This window comes from Eretmochelys imbricata, chromosome 2, assembly GCF_965152235.1.
Source record: "Eretmochelys imbricata isolate rEreImb1 chromosome 2, rEreImb1.hap1, whole genome shotgun sequence".
NCBI lineage: Eukaryota > Metazoa > Chordata > Testudines > Cheloniidae > Eretmochelys > Eretmochelys imbricata.
The window spans coordinates 32,302,019-32,324,591 of record NC_135573.1 but is presented as its reverse complement, the minus strand read 5'-3'; the positions used below and the strand labels follow the sequence as shown (position 1 = coordinate 32,324,591).

Here is a 22,573-nt window from a genome sequence, read left to right as displayed (position 1 = left end):
GAGTGCCAGTGCTTTCTCTTAGGCAGCCAATGGAGTTGGTCGCCATAGTGGCCCCATGTGTCCTAGTAACCCCACTACAGTGGGGGATAAGGGAAGGGACCCAATGATAATCTCTGTCTGGGCCTGTGATGTTTGGTAGGTTTCCTAAGATCCTCATCATGAAAGGGACTTATGGTGGTAGGGTAATATAGTATCAGGATGGATCCCAATACCGAAATCTCTGAGTACAACACATCTTTCCCGAGCTAAGGATCAGGGTGGCTTCCAATGTCCTAACTGGTACCAAAGACTGGAGACTTAAGCAAGTCTCAACTTGCTACTTTCTCAGAGGTACTGGGGACATGACACGAGTAGATCTTCTCCATATTGGTGACTCTGGGTTCATGAGAGATAATGAGATTCTCTGAAAAAAGGAACTGGGAAGGAGGTGGAGGGCTCTGATAGCCTTACTTGAAGTTTGGGATGGTTCCGATTGGCAAGATGTAGGTTGTTGAGGTATCGAGATAATTGTAGTCTCATCTCCTCTTTCAGAGGTATGCTTAGATGCTGGTACCATGACACTGATGATATACCTGTGTCTCTTGCAGTGCTGCAAGATGTCAGACGGTGCTGCCTCAGTAGTTGCTCTGGTGATAGCTATGTCCAAATGAGGTTTTGCCTCTGTCCCAAGGCTTCAGTACCACACTCAGAGCTTCTACAATACCCCTAGGGGGACGAGAGGTCTCCTGAGAATGGGTCTTATGAGGCAATCTACCTCTTTTCTTCATTTCCTTGTTTGAAGTGATAGGTTTCCTCTTCTTTAGAGTTTTAATGTCCAGAGCTGCAAATGAAGCAGCAACCAGGACCAAGGTGGCCTATGATGTAGAGACCAGTGTTCGGGGGGATAAGGACTTCTCCAGAGCTAGAGCTGAAAGATCCAAGAAGTGGAGGGGAAGGAGCCCCCCTCCCCTCTTCTACTAACACACCAGTGTTAAATAAAATAAATAGGTATCAAATGAATGCAGAAAACACTATTAAAATAAATAATAACGTAGAGAATTCACAAAGTGAAGGCAGGAAGCTGCATACAATAGAACACTCTGTCTCAAGCCACAGGCAGTTGAGAAAGAACAGCGTGATGGCAGGCTCATGCCTCCCCATAACCTCTCATTCAGAGAATGAGGCATTGCTCTCCGCAGGCCTATGATCACTACACTGCACTCTCTGGCTGCAATTGCACAGGCATGCGCACATCCTATGGTGGAGCACCAACAGGAATATATACTTGGAAAAACTTAGAATTCCAAGATAGCATGCTTGTATAAGGATCATCAATTAAAACCTGTGATGGGGAGAGATTTTCAATTTTTGCAAAAGTGTACTGCTACAGCATATATATTTGTGCAAATATGCAGCTAACTACTACTGAGGTTTTTCATTATAGAAAGTATTTACAAGATTTCAGTGAAGCTACACCAATTTATGACCAGCTGAGTGTCTGGCATGGTTTTTTAGACTTCTCACCACAGAAAACAGAAATCATACTTCTTTACTTAAAAATCTTGAAAGGGAGCTACTTGGGTAAGTATAACTGGATTTCATATTTCACTTACCACATGAGTGATTTTCAAGGTGTTACCATCAAATCTGCATAAGCTTGTGCTGTCTTCAAGAAAAATATCACATTCCTCCAATTCCTGTGCGTTACAAGGAGGATTTTCTTTGTCAGGGTTTGGATGCTGAAACCAGAAAACAATGAAATGCACTGAAAATCTGGAGTACCTGGTACACAATATTATACTAAACTATAATGAAGCTTTACAGATCAACAGCAATGATTTATATAACAATTTACAGTTCTGCAGCTTCTTTCATACTCAATGATCCAAAAGAATTTCATGTGTTTACTTATCTACCAGAAAAGCAGCCACTTCTGGGGTGGAAGGCAGTAGATAACTGGTATGCAACACAACGTGAAACAGTGTTGGAAAGGGAACTTTTTGTTGAGAATACCTTGACAATTCCCTTCTCTTAAGGAAAGTGCCATGCAATCTTTAATGTCCATGTATATCAAATAAAACTTCCATTTAAAAGGTCTCTTCCAAAAAACTCAAAGTAAACTTCATGGTAATCAATTTAGCTACTGTACCTGGTACCTGCTCTGGAATAAAGGGCTGGGAACCATGCTGGAATGAGAATCAGGGTTTCAGTTTATCCAGGGCCAAATTTAAGTCAATGGATTTAAATCAGGGATGAATATGGTTCCAAACTAGGTATTTCAAACTAAAGTCATCCCTTCAGCTAATGGTTATGTTACTTGCCATAGCACAGCTGTACTCCTAGATTCATGTGTGTATGTTAATTTTGCATTCAACGGGGTTGAAGTTGTAGAGCCTTTTCATTTGCTTAAGATACTGACAAAAGAATACTCACAAAAGGAGTGTTTCTATTTTGACTTTCGCAAAAAGAAAAGGAGTACTTGTGGCACCTTAGAGACTAACCAATTTATTTGAGCATGAGCTTTCATGAGCTACAGCTCACTTCCGCTGTAGCTCACGAAAGCTCATGCTCAAATAAATTGGTTAGTCGCTAAGGTGTCACAAGTACTCCTTTTCTTTTTGCGAATACAGACTAACACGGCTGTTACTCTGAAACCTATTTTGACTTTGTTCACTTGTGGGTGTAATGAATAATTTTTAGGCCCTTTCGATTGTCTATACCTTTTACCAGTTGCCATGCTTCCCCCACACTTATTAGATTGACTGCATAGTAAAGTGTCATCTCAGCAAGACAAGTATTTTTTACCTTCAGTTTTAAACCTGGCACAAATGCCAGAAAGTGATGGGCTGACTCACTGTGTAGTAGCTCCTGTTTATCTTCCAAACACAAACCTCCTCTCAGCATTTCTAGTAATCACTTAAAATTGACATAAGATTTATAGCTCTCTTATCCTTCTGATAATGGAAAAGGATAAACACCTGGCCTTTGGCTGATATTTCTCAAGGCAGAAAGCGAACAAAAATTGAGAGCACAGTATGTAGTGGATATGTGCTAAGGGAGATGCACTCAGGGAAGCAGATAACCAAGCCCTTTTTTTAAAATCACTTTAATAAACTGGACTTCACAAAGCACAAGAATTTCTCTCTTGCTTTCAGCTAGGCATTTATAAATTACTCAATCTACAACTGTAGAACAGTCGTACACTGAAAGGGAATTTATTACTGTTAAGCTACAGTATTTTCCATCTCTAATTTCTAGGAATCAGAAGAGTGGAACTTTGGTCAAAGGTATTAGTCTAAAATCACAGCTAGTCATAGTACAGACAATTTTTACAAACATCTGGATGGAGGAAACAGAGGGCAGCCTGACTTTTTTGGGGGCGGGGGTGGGGGAGAAGGAGATGATTGTTATGAGGAAAGGTTTCTTCTTAGGGAAGTTGAGTTTCTTAGTGGAGAAGAAACTTAGTTCAAATTCACTTTCTAACAGAAGCCTTCAAAATTATAAGGTGTGATCATGTGTGGGTGTGTGTGTTTTTTGAAGTTTGACCAAAGTGAATTTGTTTGCGCTTTGTATTTATTGCCTCCTTCTTGCATTTTGCCTATAGATTGGAATTTTTGAACCTGAGCAACAGAAAAGCAGTTTATGCTAGAAATTTCAATCTTGCCATGTTTAGCCGCCCTCACTAAAGAAGGAAACAACCCAAAGCACAAGTTAACTGGTTGAGCTGCTTTAGAGTTCTTCAATTTCACAGATGCCTGTTAGAACAAGGATAAGTGCAGGGTCCTGCACTTAGGACGGAAGAATCCAATGCACCGCTACAGACTAGGGACCGAATGGCTAGGCAGCAGTTCTGCGGAAAAGGACCTAGGGGTGACAGTGGACGAGAAGCTCGATATGAGTCAACAGTGTGCCCTTGTTGCCAAGAAGGCCAATGGCATTTTGGGATGTATAAGTAGGGTCATAGCGAGCAGATCGAGGGACATGATCGTTCCCCTCTATTCGACATTGGTGAGGCCTCATCTGGAGTAGTGTGTCCAGTTTTGGGCCCCACGCTACAAGAAGGATGTGGATAAATTGGAGAGAGTCCACTGAAGGGCAACAAAAATGATTAGGGGTCTGGAACACATGACTTATGAGGAGAGGCTGAGGGAACTGGGATTGTTTAGTCTGCAGAACAGAAGAATGAGGGGGGATTTGATAGCTGCTTTCAACTACCTGAGAAGTGGTTCCAAAGAGCATGGTTCTAGACTATTCTCAGTGGTAGAAGATGACAGGACAAGGAGTAATGGTCTCAAGTTGCAGTGGGGGAGGTTTAGATTGGATATTAGGAAAAACTTTTTCACTAGGAGGGTGGTGAAGCACTGGAATGTGTTACCTATGGAGGTGGTAGAATCTCCTTCCTTAGAAGTTTTTAAGGTCAGGCTTGACAAAGCCCTGGCTGGGATGATTTAATTGGGGATTGGTCCTGCTTTGAGCAGGGGGTTGGACTAGATGACCTCCTGAGGTCCCTTCCAACCCTGATATTCTATGATATTCTATAACTTTTCCATTCAAGTTTTTGGATACCTCAATTAAAGCTACTTCCTTTTAGGATGAGTTGGTAAAGGGTACATTGCAAGTAAACAGCACCTTTCTCCCTTTTCTCTCTTCATAATTGGTACCTGCTTTGCTTAGAAGATGAAGAGCTCACAGCCAAAGTGAGGTGCAGAATTAGGGCTTGTCTACATTACTGCACGGGGTCGATCGAAGATACACAACTTCAGCTTCATGAATAGTGTAGCTGAAGTCAACACACTTAGATCTACTTACCACGGTGTCTTTACTGCGGTAAGTTGACAGCTGACGCTCTCCCGTTGACTCCGCTTGCGCTTCTCATTCTGGTGGAGTCGGAGTCGACGGGAGAACACTCAGCGGTTGATTTATTGCGTATCGTATTGACCCCTGCTGAATCGAATGCTCCCTGCTGATCTAGTGGATAGTATAGACAAGCCCTTAGACTAGCTGTTGTTTTAGTCTGAAAAACAGTTACATCTAGTTCTCAAGCATCTGCTCCAGGACATTAATTCTTGACAGTCTTTCTTAAAATCAGGTCTGCATCCCATTAATCTTAAAACAATTTTTTAAAAGACCGGATTAAGAACATGCCATGTCTACCAAGCACAATATTGCTATAGGTCCATTTTCAAAGTTCATAATAAAACACAACCCTGTATTCTAAAATTTTTATTAGAAAACACTCTCTCCTGGAGCACTTCAATTTATTCTACCACAAAATTTATTCGTTAGCAAACAGATGCAAATGAGTGACAATGAGCCTTCATTTGAGATTGAAGGATTAGAATCAAAGTATTGTGCAGGTTAGAAAAATATATTTTATTGGATTTTCTAAAATATTTTAAAAATCTGACAATTGCAATGGCATTTTTGATAAATTGTTACTTTGTAGTTCAGCATCATTTCAACACAAACTAGTTTTAAAATAAAATACTAAACTTCATTCAGGTTTTAGCTTAAAAAAGGCAGTTTATGCCTTTTAAATCTTAAAATTAATTAGCATTTTTGTTTATCTCAGTAGCCAAATCCATTGTTTGTAAATATAAAATTTGAACACTCCTGATTCACTAATAAAACAACAGGTGTATAATTTAAGATTACCTGTAAACACACCCAAATATTGAATCATATCACCTACAAACCACAGTATTTGACCTGCAAAATTAAATAATGATTTTAATAAAATGTCCTCTGGTTACTTTACATCACCTACTAGGTTATCAGCACTGACATGAATAGGAGTTGAGGGCACTGAGCAGGATCAAGCCTTATATAATGCATTTATAGCTATAAAAATCCAAGCTCAAAAAAATATTTTACCACGTGCTTAAGAGATTTGTTAAATAAGGTGAATTACTTAGCTAATTCAAGCTACAGCTTAAACACTGGAAGACACTCCCCCTCCCCCCCCGAAAAAAAACCTATCCCAGAGATAGACTTTTTGGAAAAAAAAAAAAAAAAAAAAAAAAAAACTAACTAAAAAATTACATCACAAGTCACTAACTGTGACTTAATGACCAAAAGACCAATTCTTTTCTCTTTAACCCCATCTGGAGGGGTGGAAAAAAAGATTAATCCAAAACTTCATACATCAGGATCCACAGGGAGTCATATTTCTCGGATTTTATATCAGATATCACTTTCTAATTAAGTCCAAGCAGCAGTTAAAATGACAGGTTTTTTGTTTTTGTTTTAAATAGGACTTTCAGGACAGTAAAAAAAAAGAGAAAGCTTCATATAAATGTGAGTTAAGCTTATCTTTTCAGTTTTCTTTTTAAATGTCATTTACACTCAATCAATATTAAACTATGTACAATTTCCCCAGAAAGGAAAATGTAGGGGATACTCTAATTTATTAAAAACAAGAATTTAAATCATACTGGTTGGAATTTCACTTATTATTTTGATGTATTCATGGGCCAAACTAATCCTTGATGCAACATTCATAAGGTCAAGTTACGCCAAAGTTTAATTTGGCCTGGAGTTTCTATATACTCTACCGGTTATATTTACATGACCATAATATATTTTAAAACCTACATAATTCTCAACCCAGTAATTCTCTACAGTATTGCAGTATATACTGCAGATTATTAAAGGTGGGGATGGTTGCACTGACTATTAAAGTTGCCCAACACTTCTCACTAAAAAACCCTGTTTTTAGTGGTTTATAGCTTTCCCAAACTTTAACCACTTAGGTTGAAATTATCCATGCTGTTGTCTGCCTCAGACTGATTCTTCTGGAACTTCTCAGCAAAAAGGGTCCAGCTGTTTCCAATAACGAGGCGAGGGGGAAAAATATGTTTTTACTCATGTTACAAAATTCTGGTGACCTCTGAAAAGATCTAGCTCTCCCATGCTTTATAGCAGGGACTCAAAATTTGGTAGGAGGGTAACCTGTCAGGGATGAGCTTTTTCCCCTCTCTATGAAAAATTTGGCCAAGTTATAAACCTTTGGAAAAAAAAATCAGTGTGCACATGCTCAGTAGAGACTTGCTAGAGCTTAACAGCTAAAATCTCCAAAGGTTCCATCCTCACTGAGCATGCTCGAGCCTCTCAAGTCCTAGTATTCCAACTGAAGTCAATGGGAGCTGTGCTTTGAACACAAAGCGCTATACAACGCTAAATTCTCTGAAAAATCATGTCCTACGCATTTCAATTTGGATACACAAAGCTAGTGGAAATTTTTGACCTTAATCTTTGTGCCTGAGTTTTCCTTTGTCAACTGGAGATAATACCACCCTCCTCACCTCACAGGAGAGTGATGAAAATAAAGTCATTAATGTTTGTGAAGCATTTGGATTCTATAGTGATGAGCACCACAGATAAACCATAAGGAAAGCAATAATTTTGTCTTCAGATCAGGGTTTGAATAGTGTGCACTAAATAAAGCATAGGGCCACACAATACTGAATAGCTGCTGTGTAACTATTTTTATTTAGCATGTGCATAGTCGTCTAGCCAAGCGATGGCATCTTCAGTGGCGTGATGCAGTTCTTCTAAGCCACTGCTGAACCTAGTCAGCAAGCATTCATCGACAATGTGCGTCATCGTCTGTGTTGTGCTGCAGCTACACAACGGGCTGTCACAAAGGCCCCAGAGATACTGGTTGGCTGCACAGAAACCTTGCCTGGTCCAGAACCTGTTCAACCGGGACCACTGGCGATGGGGCAGGTCAAAACCAGGTGGGCAAACTGTGGAGTCGGCGACAAGGGACTGGTTGGGGATTATAACACTTATCCATTCCTCTTGCCAAAGTGTTTCCGCCCTAATGTCCTGGCGGGGTGGATGAGACAATAACGGGTGACGTGAGAGCAAACGTGTAGTTGGTGGTTTAAAAAGGTCATTGTGCAGTGGCTGGCTTGAATTGGCACGTACTTTCTCCAATAACTTGCCAGTGGCAACCTCTCGTCTGATATGAGGAGGAGCAATATTGCTCAGAACTGGAAGCCACGGGAGTGGAGTGCCGGAGACGCAGGGTGCCAGAGATGATACGCTTGGCAACATGTAACTGCGTATCCGCCAGTTCGGTGTGTGACAATCAACTCCAAACTGGTACGTAGTACTCTGCCACCGAATACGAGGTGGCAAGAGCTGACATCTGCAAAGTTGGAGCACGAGCACCCCCATGACGAACCTGCCAGTTTGCTAAGAAGATTGTTACCTGTCTTAATTTTAGCTGCTGCCTTCTTCAGGTGGGCATGGTAACTCAGTGTGCAGTCTAAGGTTACACCTAATAGACCGGTTCTACTTCATGCTTCACCTTCTGACCATTCAAATAAACACTGTCTATCCTGTGTACTAAGTGAAGCAGGGGGCCTGTGAAAAAAATAGTATGTGATCATGTAATTGAAAAGTCTGTATCAATATGCATTCGCATGAGGGGGTCAAATTTAGGTTGTATACGCATAGCATTTTCTACCTTTTGAGTGCTTGAATTTGCAGCCTTGTTGTTCTTTTAATATATTTTGTGTTATATTTTAAACAGTGGAATAATTAATTATGAAAATGCCACTTGCTGTTCCATAATTGAGAGCGTTGAGATTTGCACTTAAAGCAGGGATTCAGTTACTTAGTTATATATGAAAAATTCACCTTACCATCCCCAAAGTTACAGCACTTTCAGTACTGAATGAATTTTCTGAGAATTTGCAAGTAAATGTATTAATCAATTTAGGAGTTACAATTAATTTTAAAATGAGCTCTTTAAGAAATTTACCACTCTGTCAGACAAATTTTTGTCATGAACAATCTTCATAATAGAATAATTAAGACCTTTCAAATTTCTCATATAGTTAAAATTCATTGACATTTCATACCAGGGCTACATTTTTTTTTAAATTATGATTACTGAACTTTTTGCCATTAATTTTCAAACTGAAACTTAAGTCTTCAGCAGGGATGATGGACAGTGTTCTATGACTGACAACTTTGCTCTTTCCAAAAAAGGCTCCATTCGCTCTCAGTGGGAGTGAGGCAAAAGTGCCTTTCAAGAAAATATTCACCCAGGGCAGAAATTGTATTAAATAGTCATCATTGTAAACAGTCAGACCTGCAATAAAGTGTTGTAAGATAACAATCTTCATGGTAGCTACACTGAGACTCATTCAGGCAGGCAATTGTCTCACCCACTCAGACATGGCTAGATCTCCAGTGCAGAAGACACACCAAAAACGTAAAAATCATATGAGTCCATGTCCTTGCCTGATCATCACTTCCTTAAAGACGTTCTCCCTAACGCCTTTGATTCTACAAGCAGGAAGAATAACACAGCGCCACCCTTAAAGCTCATGGACTTTGTAAGGATTACTGTACTCCATTCCAGATAATACTATCCTTCCCCAAAACCAGTTCTGGTAAAAGATCAGGACCTCTCACCATTCACAGCTGACACACATACTTGCTTGCAAGTTCACAGAACCTGGCAAGAACAGGGCTGGCATTGCAAAAACACACACATTCCTAAGTAGTACTAGGCACAGGACACTCATGCAAACACATTCCAGAAGGGTGGTACCAGAACACCCTGATACAGAGTTATTGTGTAAACACACTCCCTGAAAGATAACACAAGACACTGACCCCCTTTTAAAGATAAGAGTCGGTTGATGGGGTGATGAAGAGATGTTTTAATCAACCCAAAATGTACAAGGTAAACAGTGGTAATTAACCACCTCAGAGGGACAATACATAACTTGATGGTATCAGTGTATAAAAGAAGAGTCACAGAGGTTGTGTCTCCATCCAGACGAGGCGGGGGATGGAAAGTCCCACCATTCATTGAGCTGGTCCATTGTTACAGGCATACATGTGTTAGTGGTCCTGTAAAGTTTCTGGAACACTAGGACAGTGCTTCATCGATAATAAAATGAAATGAGTCAGTGGTTTTATTGGGCAGTTCGATCGAGGTCTGTTGTGTCAGCTATCTGCGCAGAGCTGGGACAGCATACTGAAAGAACACACGCACCCAACAACTAACTACAGTAGGAAAACAAACACACAACACACCACACTCAATCACCCTTGTGTGCTTTGTTGAGCAAACAGTATGTCAGCTGAATTCAGTCTGTGTGTGGATTACATTATAATTTAAACCTCATATTGTATGTAGAGATTATGATAAATTATTAAAAAGATACTTGGTGCCACTATGGTTTGATACTTATAACTGACCAGAAGAGAAATGTTAGTAGTTAGAATCCTAAATGACCTGACTGACTACATAATGTCAGGGAAAGGAGAGCCTGGCTCCCCAAGAAGGTACAACTTGAGCATCTCTATGAGGATTTTCAAGTGTTATTTTTAATTTTAATTTCTTACCATTTCTTCAGAGGTAAGATGCATCAGACGTTCAGCTACTGCAGAACACTGGGAAGAGTCCATGATGAATTCTCCTCGTGAGTCACCCACTATCAGCTCTGGCCACATGGGTCCTTCATCTTTCTTAATTAGAGAAATCTCCAAACTAAAGGACAAATATGGGGTTGGAAGGTAAGAATATATTTAACATTAAAGATAATATTATATTCGGAAGCTGACAATCACCACCTCTAAATGTGGATTTTAGAGGAGGGGAAGGATTAACAATCCAAAAATTATATCCTAATTTTTGCAATTCACATAATCTGCAATAAAAAGTTTCCTTTTGTAGTTACTCCAAAGTAATGATATCCATCAGAAAGTCAAAACAAAAATAGATGCAGGTGACATCTAGAGGCTTTTCATAAATTACAAGGCCAGAAGGGACCATTGTGATCATCTTGTCTGATCTCCTGAATAACCACCCCAAAATAATTCCTAGATCATATATTTTAGAAAAAGAGCCAAGTTTGATTTAAAAATTGTCAATGAAGGAGAATAGACCAAGACCCTTGGTAAGTTGTTCCAGTGGTTAATTACTTTCACTGTTAAAAACGTATGCCTTATTTCCAATCAAAATTTGTCTAGCTTCAACTTGCAGGCATTGGATTGTGTTATACCTTTCTCTGCTAGATTGATGAACTAATTATTAAATATTTGTTTCCTATGTGCCTTGGCGCTACACTGTCCCTCCCCCCCACATGCTGAGGAAATCACCATGAAACTTCAGCAGATGAAGCACATAGGCAGCAGGTGTGAAAATCAGTTGTGAGAAACTCACTCCAAATCCATTCAAGAGCATAAAGGTTTCTGACAGAAGTACACCACCATAATAAGGAAAGAAAAAAGTGTCTACTCTACCTCCATCACAGTTGCAAAACCACAGCCAGCAGGAAGCCTGGCAATCTGGACTTCATAATCCAGCCACTGGGTCAAATCACCAGCCACTAAAAGGCAGAAAACTCTGAACCAGAGTTGACCGCATTAGCCACCATGCCACTATTTGATGGTATATGGCCTCAACACACTCACTGAAGCTGAAGGAGTCTACTGAATGTCCCTCTTGGCTAATAAATATCAAACTACTCACGGCTAATGGAAGTTACCAACACCTCCTTCAGAGAAGCAAATCTACCACTCACCTTGAAAAATACTATCATCCATCCAATCCTCAAAACAAACAAACAAAAAAAACCTACCAGAACTCCTCAGTCCTTAAGATCTCTCAGCATTTTTTTCCCTGGGTAGTTTAGCAGGGCCACTTCTCTGGATGAGGTGTTTTAATCTGCCCACTCCTACAAAAGTCATTGATAAAGTAGCAACAAAGAATCACACATCACCATATGACATTAGGTTTCAGACCAGGGCACAGTCTATACTGAGAAAGTTAATGGAAAAAATCCTGTCATATTCTTATATAAAACCTTTATAAAATGACTATGTAAGCATGCCTTTTCATAGCTGTTGATACTTGCAACTTAACAATAGCAACCCCACGGCAGCCCAAATCATGTGGCTTTGCAGAATTGTACAATGGATTTCAGCTTCTCTGCAGTGAATAAGAAGTTACTGTCCCATTCCACAAGCTTTCAGAGGATTTTCTTAAAGTATCAAAAATGGAGAGAGAAAAAAAACATACCAGTGATGATTGGAATCAGTAAGCCTTTTTCTTATTTTTAGTTCATATTAATTGAATATTTTACAATAGTTAGCACTTAAAGATAAATTAAAGACAGCTAGTGCCAAATGGCACTCTAGAAGTGTTTGTGAAATGAAACTTTATCAAAGAGATGTTATCCTGACCTAATGAGTTTTTAAAAACTGGATATGTTTAGTGAGGGGAAAAAAAAGACTGAAGGAGGACCCGATAAGTCTTCAGACATGTTAAAGTTGGTGTCATAAATATAAAGGGAAGGGTAAACCCCTTTGAAATCCCTCCTGGCCAGGGGAAAGCTCCTCTCACCTGTAAAGGGTTAAGAAGCTAAAGGTAACCTCGCTGGCACCTGACCAAAATGACCAATGAGGAGACAAGATACTTTCAAAAGCTGGGAGGAGGGAGAGAAACAAAGGGTCTGTGTGTCTGTCTATAGTCTGTCTTTGCTGGGGATAGACCAGGAATGGAGTCTTAGAACTTTTAGTAAGTAATGTAGCTAGGTACGTGTTAGATTATGATTTCTTTAAATGGCTGAGAAAAGAACTGTGCTGAATAGAATAACTATTTCTGTCTGTGTATCTTTTTTGTAACTTAAGGTTTTGCCTAGAGGGGTTCTCTATGTTTTGAATCTAATTACCCTGTAAGGTATCTACCATCCTGATTTTACAGGGGGGATTTCTTTATTTCTATTTACTTCTATTTTTATTAGAAGTCTTCTTGTAAGAAAACTGAATGCTTTTTCATTGTTCTCAGATCCAAGGGTTTGGTCACCTATGCAAATTGGTGAGGCTTTTTATCCAACATTTCCCAGGAAAGGGGGGTGCAAGTGTTGGGAGGATTGTTCATTGTTCTTAAGATCCAAGGGTCTGGGTCTGTAGTCACCTAGGCAAACTGGTGAGGCTTTTTACCAAACCTTGTCCAGGAAGTGGGGTGCAAGGTTTTGGGAAGTATTTGGGGGGGAAAGACGCGTCCAAACAGCTCTTCCCCAGTAACCAGTATTAGTTTGGTGGTGGTAGCGGCCAATCCAAGGACAAAGGGTGGAATATTTTGTACCTTGGGGAAGTTTTGACCTAAGCTGGTAAAGATAAGCTTAGGAGGTTTTTCATGCAGGTCCCCACATCTGTACCCTAGAGTTCAGAGTGGGGGAGGAACCTTGACAGTTGGTTATAAAGAGAACAGTGATTAATAGTTCTCCATGTGCACTGAAGATAGGACAAGAGGTAACCTGCAGCAAGGGAGATGTAGTTTAGGAAAAACTTTCTAACTACAAGGGTAGTTAAGCACCTGAATAAGCTCTCAAGGGAGGTTGTGGAATCCCAGTCATTGGAGATTTTCAAGAATAGGTTAGACAAAAACCTATCAGAGATAGTCTAGGTATACTTGGTCCTACCTAAGTGTGGGGATGGTCTGGATGACCTCTCAAGGATCCTTCCAGCCCTATACGGCTATCATCTCCAAAATGAAAAGAGCAGAGAACAGGGTGAATATATTGTAATTATTCTTATAAACTGCAATCACCCCTTACCTTTCTCTTGTTCAGTTAAATAGATTGAGCACCTGGAGTCTACCACTATAAGGCACGTTTTCTAATCCTGTAATATTTCTTGTGGCTCTTCTCTGAACCCTCTCCAATTTAACAATATCTGTGGACACCAGAACTAGACACAGTATTTTAGAGTGGTCAACACCAGTGCCAAACACACATGTAAAATTACCTCTCTGCTCCTGCTTGAGAAATCCCTCTTTATGGATCCCAGCATTCCATTATAGATATGATTCAACAGTGTGGCTTGGTTGTCAAGAAGGCTAATGGCATTTTGGGTTGTATAAATAGGAGCATTGCCAGCAGATCAAGGGACGTGATCATTCCCCTCTTTTGGCTTGGTGAGGCCTCATCTGGAGTACTGTGTCCAGTTTTGGGCCCCATACCACAAGAAGGATGTGGAAAAATTGGAAAGAGTCCAGCGGAGGGCAAAAAAAATGATTAGGGGGCTGGAGCACATGATTTATGAGGAAAGGCGGAGGGATTATTTAGTCTGCAGAAGAGAAGAATGAGGGGGGATTTGATAGCTGTGTTCAACTACCTGAAAGGGGGTTCCAAAGAGGATGGATCTAGACTGTTCTTAGTGGTAGCAGATGACAGAACAAGGAGTAATGGTCTCAAGTTGCAGTGGGGGAGGTTTAGGTTGGATATTAGGAAAAACTTTTTCACTAGGAGGGTGGTGAAACACTGGAATGAGTTACCTAGGGAGGTGGTGGAATTTCCTTCCTTAGAGGTTTTTAAGGTCAGGCTTGACAAAGCCCTGGCTGGGACGACTGAGTTGGGGATTGGTGCTGCTTTGAGGAGGGGGTTGGACTAGACGACCTCCTGAGGTCCCTTCCAACCCTGATATTCTATTCTATGATTAGCCCCTTTAGCCAGTGTTGCACTCGGAGCTCATGATCAGCTGATTCTCCACCACTTCCCCCAATTCTTTTAGATAGTCACTTCTTCCTAACAGAGAGTCCTCCATCCTGTAAGTAGGGCCTGTGTTCTTTATTCCTAGATGTATACATTTATATTTAGTCATATTAAAATGCATAGTTAATTTTCACCCAACTTAAGCAACCCACATTCCTCTATGTCAGCGACCTGTCCTCTTCATTACTTATCGCTTCCCCCAAATTTTTTTCATTGGCAAACTTAATTAGCTATGATTTTTAGTTTTCTTCCAGTTCACTGATAAAAATGTTAAATAGCTAAGACCAAAAACTGATGCCTGCAGGATTTCACTAGAAACACACCCACTCAATGATGATTCCCCTTTTAAAATTACATTGAGACCTATCAGTTAGCCAGCTTTTAAAGCACTTCATGTGTGCCACGTTAATTTTATATCTTTCTAGTCTTGTAATCAAGTTGGCATGTGCTACCAAGTCAAATGCCTTACAGAACTCTAAGTATTTTACGTCAACATCTTAATCAACTTTAAGCGTCTAAATACAGAATCTCCTCATTGTGCCTGAGTTTTCACTTTAAATTTAGTGTCATTAAAAGTAGATATTAAAAGTATGTGCGTGCGCATGCGCTTTTATTATCTCTCTCAAATATATATATATATGAGAGAGAGAGAGAGACAGACAGACACACACACACACACACACACACACAAAGCTTTGTCCATGTCTCCGTGGGTCCTGCGTTTCCTGGCAGATTTTGCTAGCCTCAGAGGCTCACTGTGACCCTCCACGTAACCCTTCTCTCTCTAGAGACAAGGGTCCCAGTCTACTGAGCCATTTTCATCATAAGCCAGCAAGGGAGGTGAGGAGAAGCTATCCTCCCTTGCACAGTCTCTGTTGTCTCCCAGTCTCAGTGATTAACACACACACACACACATAAATAAAAATAAATAAAATACCTATTTAAAATATATATATTAGGGCCATCAATCGCAGATAACTCACACAATTAAAAAAACTAATCACAATTAATTGCATTGTTAAACAATAGAATACCAATTGAAATTTATTAAATATTTTTGGATGTTTTCTACTTTTTCAAATATATTGATTTCTGTTACAACACAGAATACAAAAGTGTACAGTGCTCACTTGATATTATTTTTTATTACATATTTGCACTGTAAAAGTGATAAATAAAAGAAATAGAATTTTCAAGTAACCTCATAAGTACTGTAGTGCAATATCTTTATCGGGAAAGTGTAACTTACAAAGGTAGATTTTTTCTGTTACATAAGTGGACTAAAACAAAACAATGTAAAACTTCAGCATCTACAAGACCACGCAGTCCTACTTATTGTTCAGCCAATCGCTAAGACAAACAAGTTTGTTTACATTTACGGGAGATACTGCTGCCTCCTTCTTATTTACATCATCTAAAAGTGAGAACAGACGTTCGCGTGGCACTTTTGTAGTCAGCGTTGCAAGGTATTTATGTGCCAGATATGCTAAACATTCAGATGCCCCTTCATTCTTTGGCCACCATTCCAGAGGACATGCTTCCACGTTGATGATGCTCATTAAAAAAAAATGCGTTAATTAAATTTGTGAATGAACTCCTTGGGGGAGAACTGTATGTCTCCTGTTTTACCCGCATTCTGCCATATATTTCATGTTATAGCAGTCTCACATGATGACCCAGAACGTTCGTTTTAAGAACACTTTCACAGCAGATTTGACAAAACGCAAAGAAGGCACCAATGTGAGATTTCTAAAAATAGCTACAGCACTCGACACAAGATTTAAGAATCTGAAGTGCCGTCCAAAATCTGAGAGGGACGAGGTGTGGAGCTTGCTTTCAGAAGGCTTAAAAGAGCAAAACTCTGATGCAGAAACTACAGAACCTGAACCACCAGAAAAGAAAATCAACCTTCTGCTGGTGGCAGCTGACTCAGATGATGAAAATGAACATGCGTCGGTCCACTCTGCTTTGGACCGTTATCGAGCCGAACCTGTCATCAGCATGGAAGCATACCTCTGGAATGGTGATTGAAGCATGAAGGGACATATGAATCTTTAGCATATCTGACATGAAAATATCTTGTCACGCCAGCTACAACAGTGCCATGCGAATGCCTGTTCTCACTTTCAGGTGACATTTTAAATAAGAAACAGACAGCATTATCTCCTGCAAATTGTAACCAAGCTTGTTTGTCTGAGCGATTGGCTGAAGTAGGACTGAGTGGACTCTAGAGTTTTGCAGTTCTATTTCTTAATGCAGTTTTTTTTTTTAATTCTACATTTGTAAGTTCATCTTTCATGATAAAGAGACTGAACTACAGTACTTAGATGACTTGAAAAATACAATTTCTTTTTTTTACAGTGCAAATATTTGTAATAAAAATAACTACAAAGTGAGCACTGTACATTTTGTATTCTGTGTTGTAACTGAAATTAATATATTTGAAAATGTAGAAAACATCAAAAATATTTAAATAAATTGTATGCTTTTATTGTTTAACAGTGTGATTAATCGTGATGAAATGTTTATTTAGAGTTTACTAGGATGACTATTTGAAAGTACGCTTTCGCAATGTGTCATCTGGGGTTAATACATCTATTTCTTGCGTTTCCGATAGAGCTCATACAGCTACAAAACATTCAACAACTGTCTACTGTCCTTTGTATAAAATTAGTTTTCAGAAAGGATGTGTTAACTGTGTAAAGATAAATATGGTAAGACATGAAATGTTCATTCCAATACAAAAAGTATATTTTGCATAATTAGGATGTATATTAGTCTATACTAATAAGAATTCTAAAACCTATGAATAACCGCTTTTCCACAAAAATAATCAGATAAAGTAACTGGAGATACTGGGCCTGATTCACCATTGTGTGACTCGAGTTGGTTTCTAAAACTGGAATGAAGAAACTGTGAATCAGGCCCTTTTTGTATAACTTTATAAGATAACGTCTGATGTGCATCTAGTATCCAACAACAGAAAATGATTTTATAATTGACCGATTGCTACACCATAGTGCAAAACTATTAGTGTGGTTCTAGTAAAATGAAGAACAGTAAGTACAGTTTAATATATTGAAATGTACAATTTACTATTTATGACTTACACCTTTTCCCATTCACTGAAAGACTGAGAAACAGATTCATGAAATATAACCCACATGAGAGTCAGTTCAGTGTCACTGTGTAATTTTTCACTAGAGCATTTAATACCAAATTAATCACTGAAATGTTACATTAATATAAGTGAGTTCAAAGTTTAACGCCTAGCCATTCCATTATTCTTCCCTCCTCAAAACTATCATTTGCATAGGACTTGCATCTTCAGGAAAGGGGAATATTTTTGTCAATCGATATTAAGTATAAAAGTATTTGGAGTGAAAGGAACCATTAAGAAACAACAAAAATACTTCTGTTGAAAGTAGTATCAGAAGCAGTGTTATAACGCGATACCATTTTTGTTTTTTTTTACGGCAACTGTTAATAGAAACCTCTTTCTAAGGTACATGCCTTAGAAACGTATAGATACAGGCAATTATTTCAAAACAAACATTCACACAAACATTCAAATAGAATTAATACTCAGTTCTGAAAGTCCCACTGGCCACTGGGAGGCATTCATGGACAGAGGACTGTTCTCTCGGGATGGACTTCACCTGAGTAGGGAGGGAAATAGACTTCTAGGATGGAGGCTGGCACAACTAATTAAGAAAGCTTTAAACTAGGAATTTGGGGGAGATGGTTGGGAGATGTCCAGGTAATCTCCACACTGGATTTTAGCATTCAGAGGAAAGAAAACCAAGTAAGAAGGATACAGCCATGGGTAGGAGGAAGGGCAGTGTAGATACCAGTCTAATAGGTTATACTGGCTGTAGAATGACCATGCCTAATAGGGTACAGAATATGAGTGAGACCAAACACAAAAATTAAGATGTTTGTACACTAATGCGAGGAGCCTAGGTAACAAAATGGAGGAACTAGAGCTACTGGTGCAGGAAGTGAAACCAGATATTATAGCGATAACAGAAACATAGTGGAATAGTAGTCATGACTGGACTACAGGTATTGAAGGGTATGTGCTGTTTAGGAAAGACCGAAATAAAGGTAAAGGTGGGGGAGTAGCATTGTATATCAATGATGAGGTAGACTGTAAAGAAATAAGAAGCGATGGAATGGATAAGCCAGAGTCTGTCTGGGCAAAAATCACATTGGAGAAGAAAACTATTAGAGCCTCCCCTGGGATAGTGCTTGGGGTGTGCTATAGACCGCCGGGATCTAATTTGGATATGGATAGAGCCCTTTTTAATGTTTTTAATAAAGTAAATACTAATGGAAACTGTGTGATCAATGGGAGACTTTAACTTCCCAGATATAGACTGGAGGACGAGTGCTAGTAATAATAATAGGGCTCCGATTTTCCTAGATGTGATTGCTGATGGATTCCTTCATCAAGTAGTTGCTGAACCGACTAGAGGGGATGCCATTTTAGATTTGGTTTTGGTGAGTAGTGAGGACCTCATAGAAGAAATGGTTGCAGGGGACAACCTTGGTTCAAGTGATCATGAGCTAATTCAGTTCAAACTGCATGGAAGGATTAACAAAAATAAATCTGCAACTAGGGTTTTTGATTTCAAAAGGGCTGACTTTCAAAAATTAAGGAAATTAGTTAGGGAAGTGGATTGGACTGAAGAATTTATGAATCTAAAAGGTAGAGGAGGCCTGAAATTATTTTAAATCAAAGCTGCAGAAGCTATCGGAAGCCTGCATCCCAAGAAAGAGGAAAAAATTCAAAGGCAGGAGTTGTAGACCAAGCTGGATGAGCAAGCATCTCAGAGAGGTGATTAAGAAAAAGCAGAAAGCATACAGGGAGTGGAAGAAGGGAGGGATCAGCAAGGAAAGCTACCTTATTGAGGTCAGAACACGTAGGGATAAAGTGAGACAGGCTAAAAGTCAAGTAGAGTTGGACCTTGCAAAGGGAATTAAAACCAATAGTAAAAGGTTCTATAGTCATATAAATAAGAAGAAAACAAAGAAAGAAGAAGTGGGATCGCTAAACACTGAGGATGGAGTGGAGGTCAAGGATAATCTATGCATGGCCCAATACCTAACAAATACTTTGCCTCAGTCTTTAATAAGACTAAAGAGGATCTTAGGGATAATGGTAGCATGACAAATGGGAATGAGGATATGGAGGTAGACATTACTATATTTGAGGTAGAAGCGAAACTCAAACAGCTTAATGGGACTAAATCGGGGGGCCCAGATAATCTTCATCCAAGAATATTAAAGGAATTGGCACATGAAATTGCAAGCCCATTAGCAAGAATTTTTAATGAATCTGTAAACTCAGGGGTTGTACTGCATGATTGGAGAATTGCTAACACAGTTCCTATTTTTAAGAAAGGGAAAAAAAGTGATCCGGGTAATTATAGGCCTGTTAGTTTGACATCTGTAGTATGCAAAGTCTTGGAAAAATTTTTGAAGGAGAAGGTAGTTAAGGACATTGAAGTCAATGGTAAATGGGACAAAATACAACATGGTTTTACAAAAGGTAGATCATGCCAAACCAACCTGATCTCCTTCTTTGAGAAAGTAACAGATTTTTTAGACAAAGGAAACGCAGTGGATCTAATTTACCTAGATTTTAGTAAGGCATTTGATACCGTGCCACATGGGGAATTATTAGTTAAATTGGAAAAGATGGGAATCAACAGGAAAATTGAAAGGTGGATAAGGAATCGGTTAAAGGGGAGGCTACAATGGGTCCTACTGAAAGGTGAACTGTCAGGCTGGAGGGAGGTTACCAGTGGAGTTCCTCAAGGATCAGTTTTGGGACCAATCTTATTTAATCTTTTTATTACTGACCTCGGCACAAAAAGTGGGAGTGTGCTAATAAAGTTTGCGGATGATACAAAGCTGGGAGGTATTGCCAATTTAGAGAAGGACCTGGATATCCTACAGGAGGATCTGGATGACCTTGTAAACTGGAGTAATAGTAATAGGATGAAATTTAATAGTGAGAAGTGTAAGGTTATGCATTTAGGGATAAACAACAAGAATTTTAGTTATAAGCTAGGGACACATCAATTAGAAGTAACGGAGGAGGAAAAGGACCTTGGAGTATTGGTCGATCATAGGATGACTATGAGCTGCCAATGTGATATGGCCGTGAAAAAAGCTAATGCGGTCTTGGGATGCATCAGGAGAGGTATTTCCAGTAGGGATAAGGTGGTTTTAGTACCTTTATACAAGGCACTGGTGAGACTTCACCTGGAATACTGTGTGTGCAGTTCTTGTCTCCCATGTTTAAGAAGGATGAATTCAAACTGGAACAGGTACAGAGAAGGGCTACTATGATGATCCGAAGAATGGAAAACCTGTCTTATGAAAGGAGACTCAAGGAGCTTGGCTTGTTTAGCCTAACCAAAAGAAGGTTGAGGGGAGATATGATTGCTCTCTATAAATATATCAGAGGGATAAATACTGGAGAGGGAGAGGAATTATTTAAGCTCAGTACCAATGTGGACACAAGAACAAATGGATATAAACTGGCCACCAGGATATTTAGACTAGAAATTAGACGAAGGTTTCTAACCATCAGAGGAGTGAAGTTTTGGAATAGCCTTCCAAGGGAAGCAGTGGGGGCAAAAGCTCTATCTGACTTTAAGATGAAACTCAATAAGTTTATGGAGGAGATGGTATGATGGAATAACATGGTTTTGGTAATTAAATATTCATGGTAAATAGGCCCAATGGCCTGTGATAGGATATTAGATGGGGTGGGATCCGAGTTACCTAGGAAAGAATTTTCTGTAGTATCTGGCCGATTAATCTTGCCCATACGCTCAGGGTTTAGCTGATCGCCATATTTGGGGTCGGGAAGGAATTTTCCTCCAGGGCAGACTGGAAGAGGCCCTGCAGGTTTTTCACCTTCCTTTGTAGCATAGGACACGGGTCACTTGCTGGAGGATTCTCTGCTCCTTGAAGTCTTTAAACTACGATTTGAGGACTTCAATAGCACAGATATAGGTGTGAGGTTTTTTGCAGCAGTGGTGGGTGAAATTCTGTGGCCTGCGTTGTGCAGGAAGTCGGACTAGATGATCATAATGGTCCCTTCTGACCTAAATATCTATGAATCTTTAAGGCCTCAATCCTGCAATCACTTAAATACATGGTTAATTAAAAGCATGTGAATAGTCCTACTGACATCAATGAAACTATGTATGTGCTTGGCTGAGTTGGGGCCTAAAGCAGCAGCTTTGGGCATGAAATAGTATATGGGTTAGTATATTTCCTAAAAGCTGTACAGGGGTTTTTGAGTTGGAAAAATGCCTATTTTGCTCTAAGACACTGTCTGGTGAATGGAAAGTAAAAAATCAAAGCACCTCCTGGCTGACTGCACATCATAGGGTCCCGCAGATAAATGAACCGTCCCGGCCTGCCGGCAGATTTCCCTGATGGGCCTCATGCCAAAGGTTGCCAATCCCTGGCATAGAGAATACACTTATAAAGTTTATGGATTATACCAAGATGGGAGGGGTTGCAAGTGCTTTGGAAGATAGGATTAAAATTCAAAATGATCTGGACAAACTGGAGAAATGGACTGAAGTAAATAGAATGAAATTCAATAAGGACAAATGCAAAGTACTCCACTTTGGAAGGAACAATCAGTTGCACACATACAAAATGGGAAATGACTGCCTAGAAAGGAGTACTGCAGAAAGGGATCTGGGGAGGAGGGGGGTCATAGTGGACCATATGCTAAATATGAGTCAACAGTGTAACACTGCAGCAAAAAAAAGCAAACATCATTCTGGGATGTATTAGCAGGAGTACTGTACTTCTTTTACTCTACTCCGCGATGATTAGGCTTCAACTTGAGTATTGCGTCCAGTTCTGGGTGCCGCATTTCAGGAAAGATGTGGACAAATTTGAGAGAGTCCAGAGAAGAGCAACAAAAATGATTTAAGGTCTAGAAAACATGATCTATGAGGTAAGATTGAAAAAAATTGGGTTAGTTTAGTCTGGAAAAAAGAGACGACTAAGAGGGGACATTATAACAG

At 39.6% G+C, this 22,573-nt stretch overlaps 1 protein-coding gene across 1 annotated transcript in view; it reads right to left on the bottom strand.

The window, feature by feature from the left end:
* The window catches only part of NUDCD1 (NudC domain containing 1), a 158,009-nt gene that overhangs the window by 30,777 nt on the left and 104,659 nt on the right, over nt 1–22,573 (bottom strand). The window contains exons 7-8 of the mRNA XM_077809874.1: nt 10,354–10,498; nt 1,593–1,718 (exon numbers count right to left, since the gene is read on the bottom strand). Coding sequence (XP_077666000.1) covers nt 1,593–1,718; nt 10,354–10,498 — 271 coding nt within the window. The remainder of the gene's footprint in view (nt 1–1,592; nt 1,719–10,353; nt 10,499–22,573) is intronic.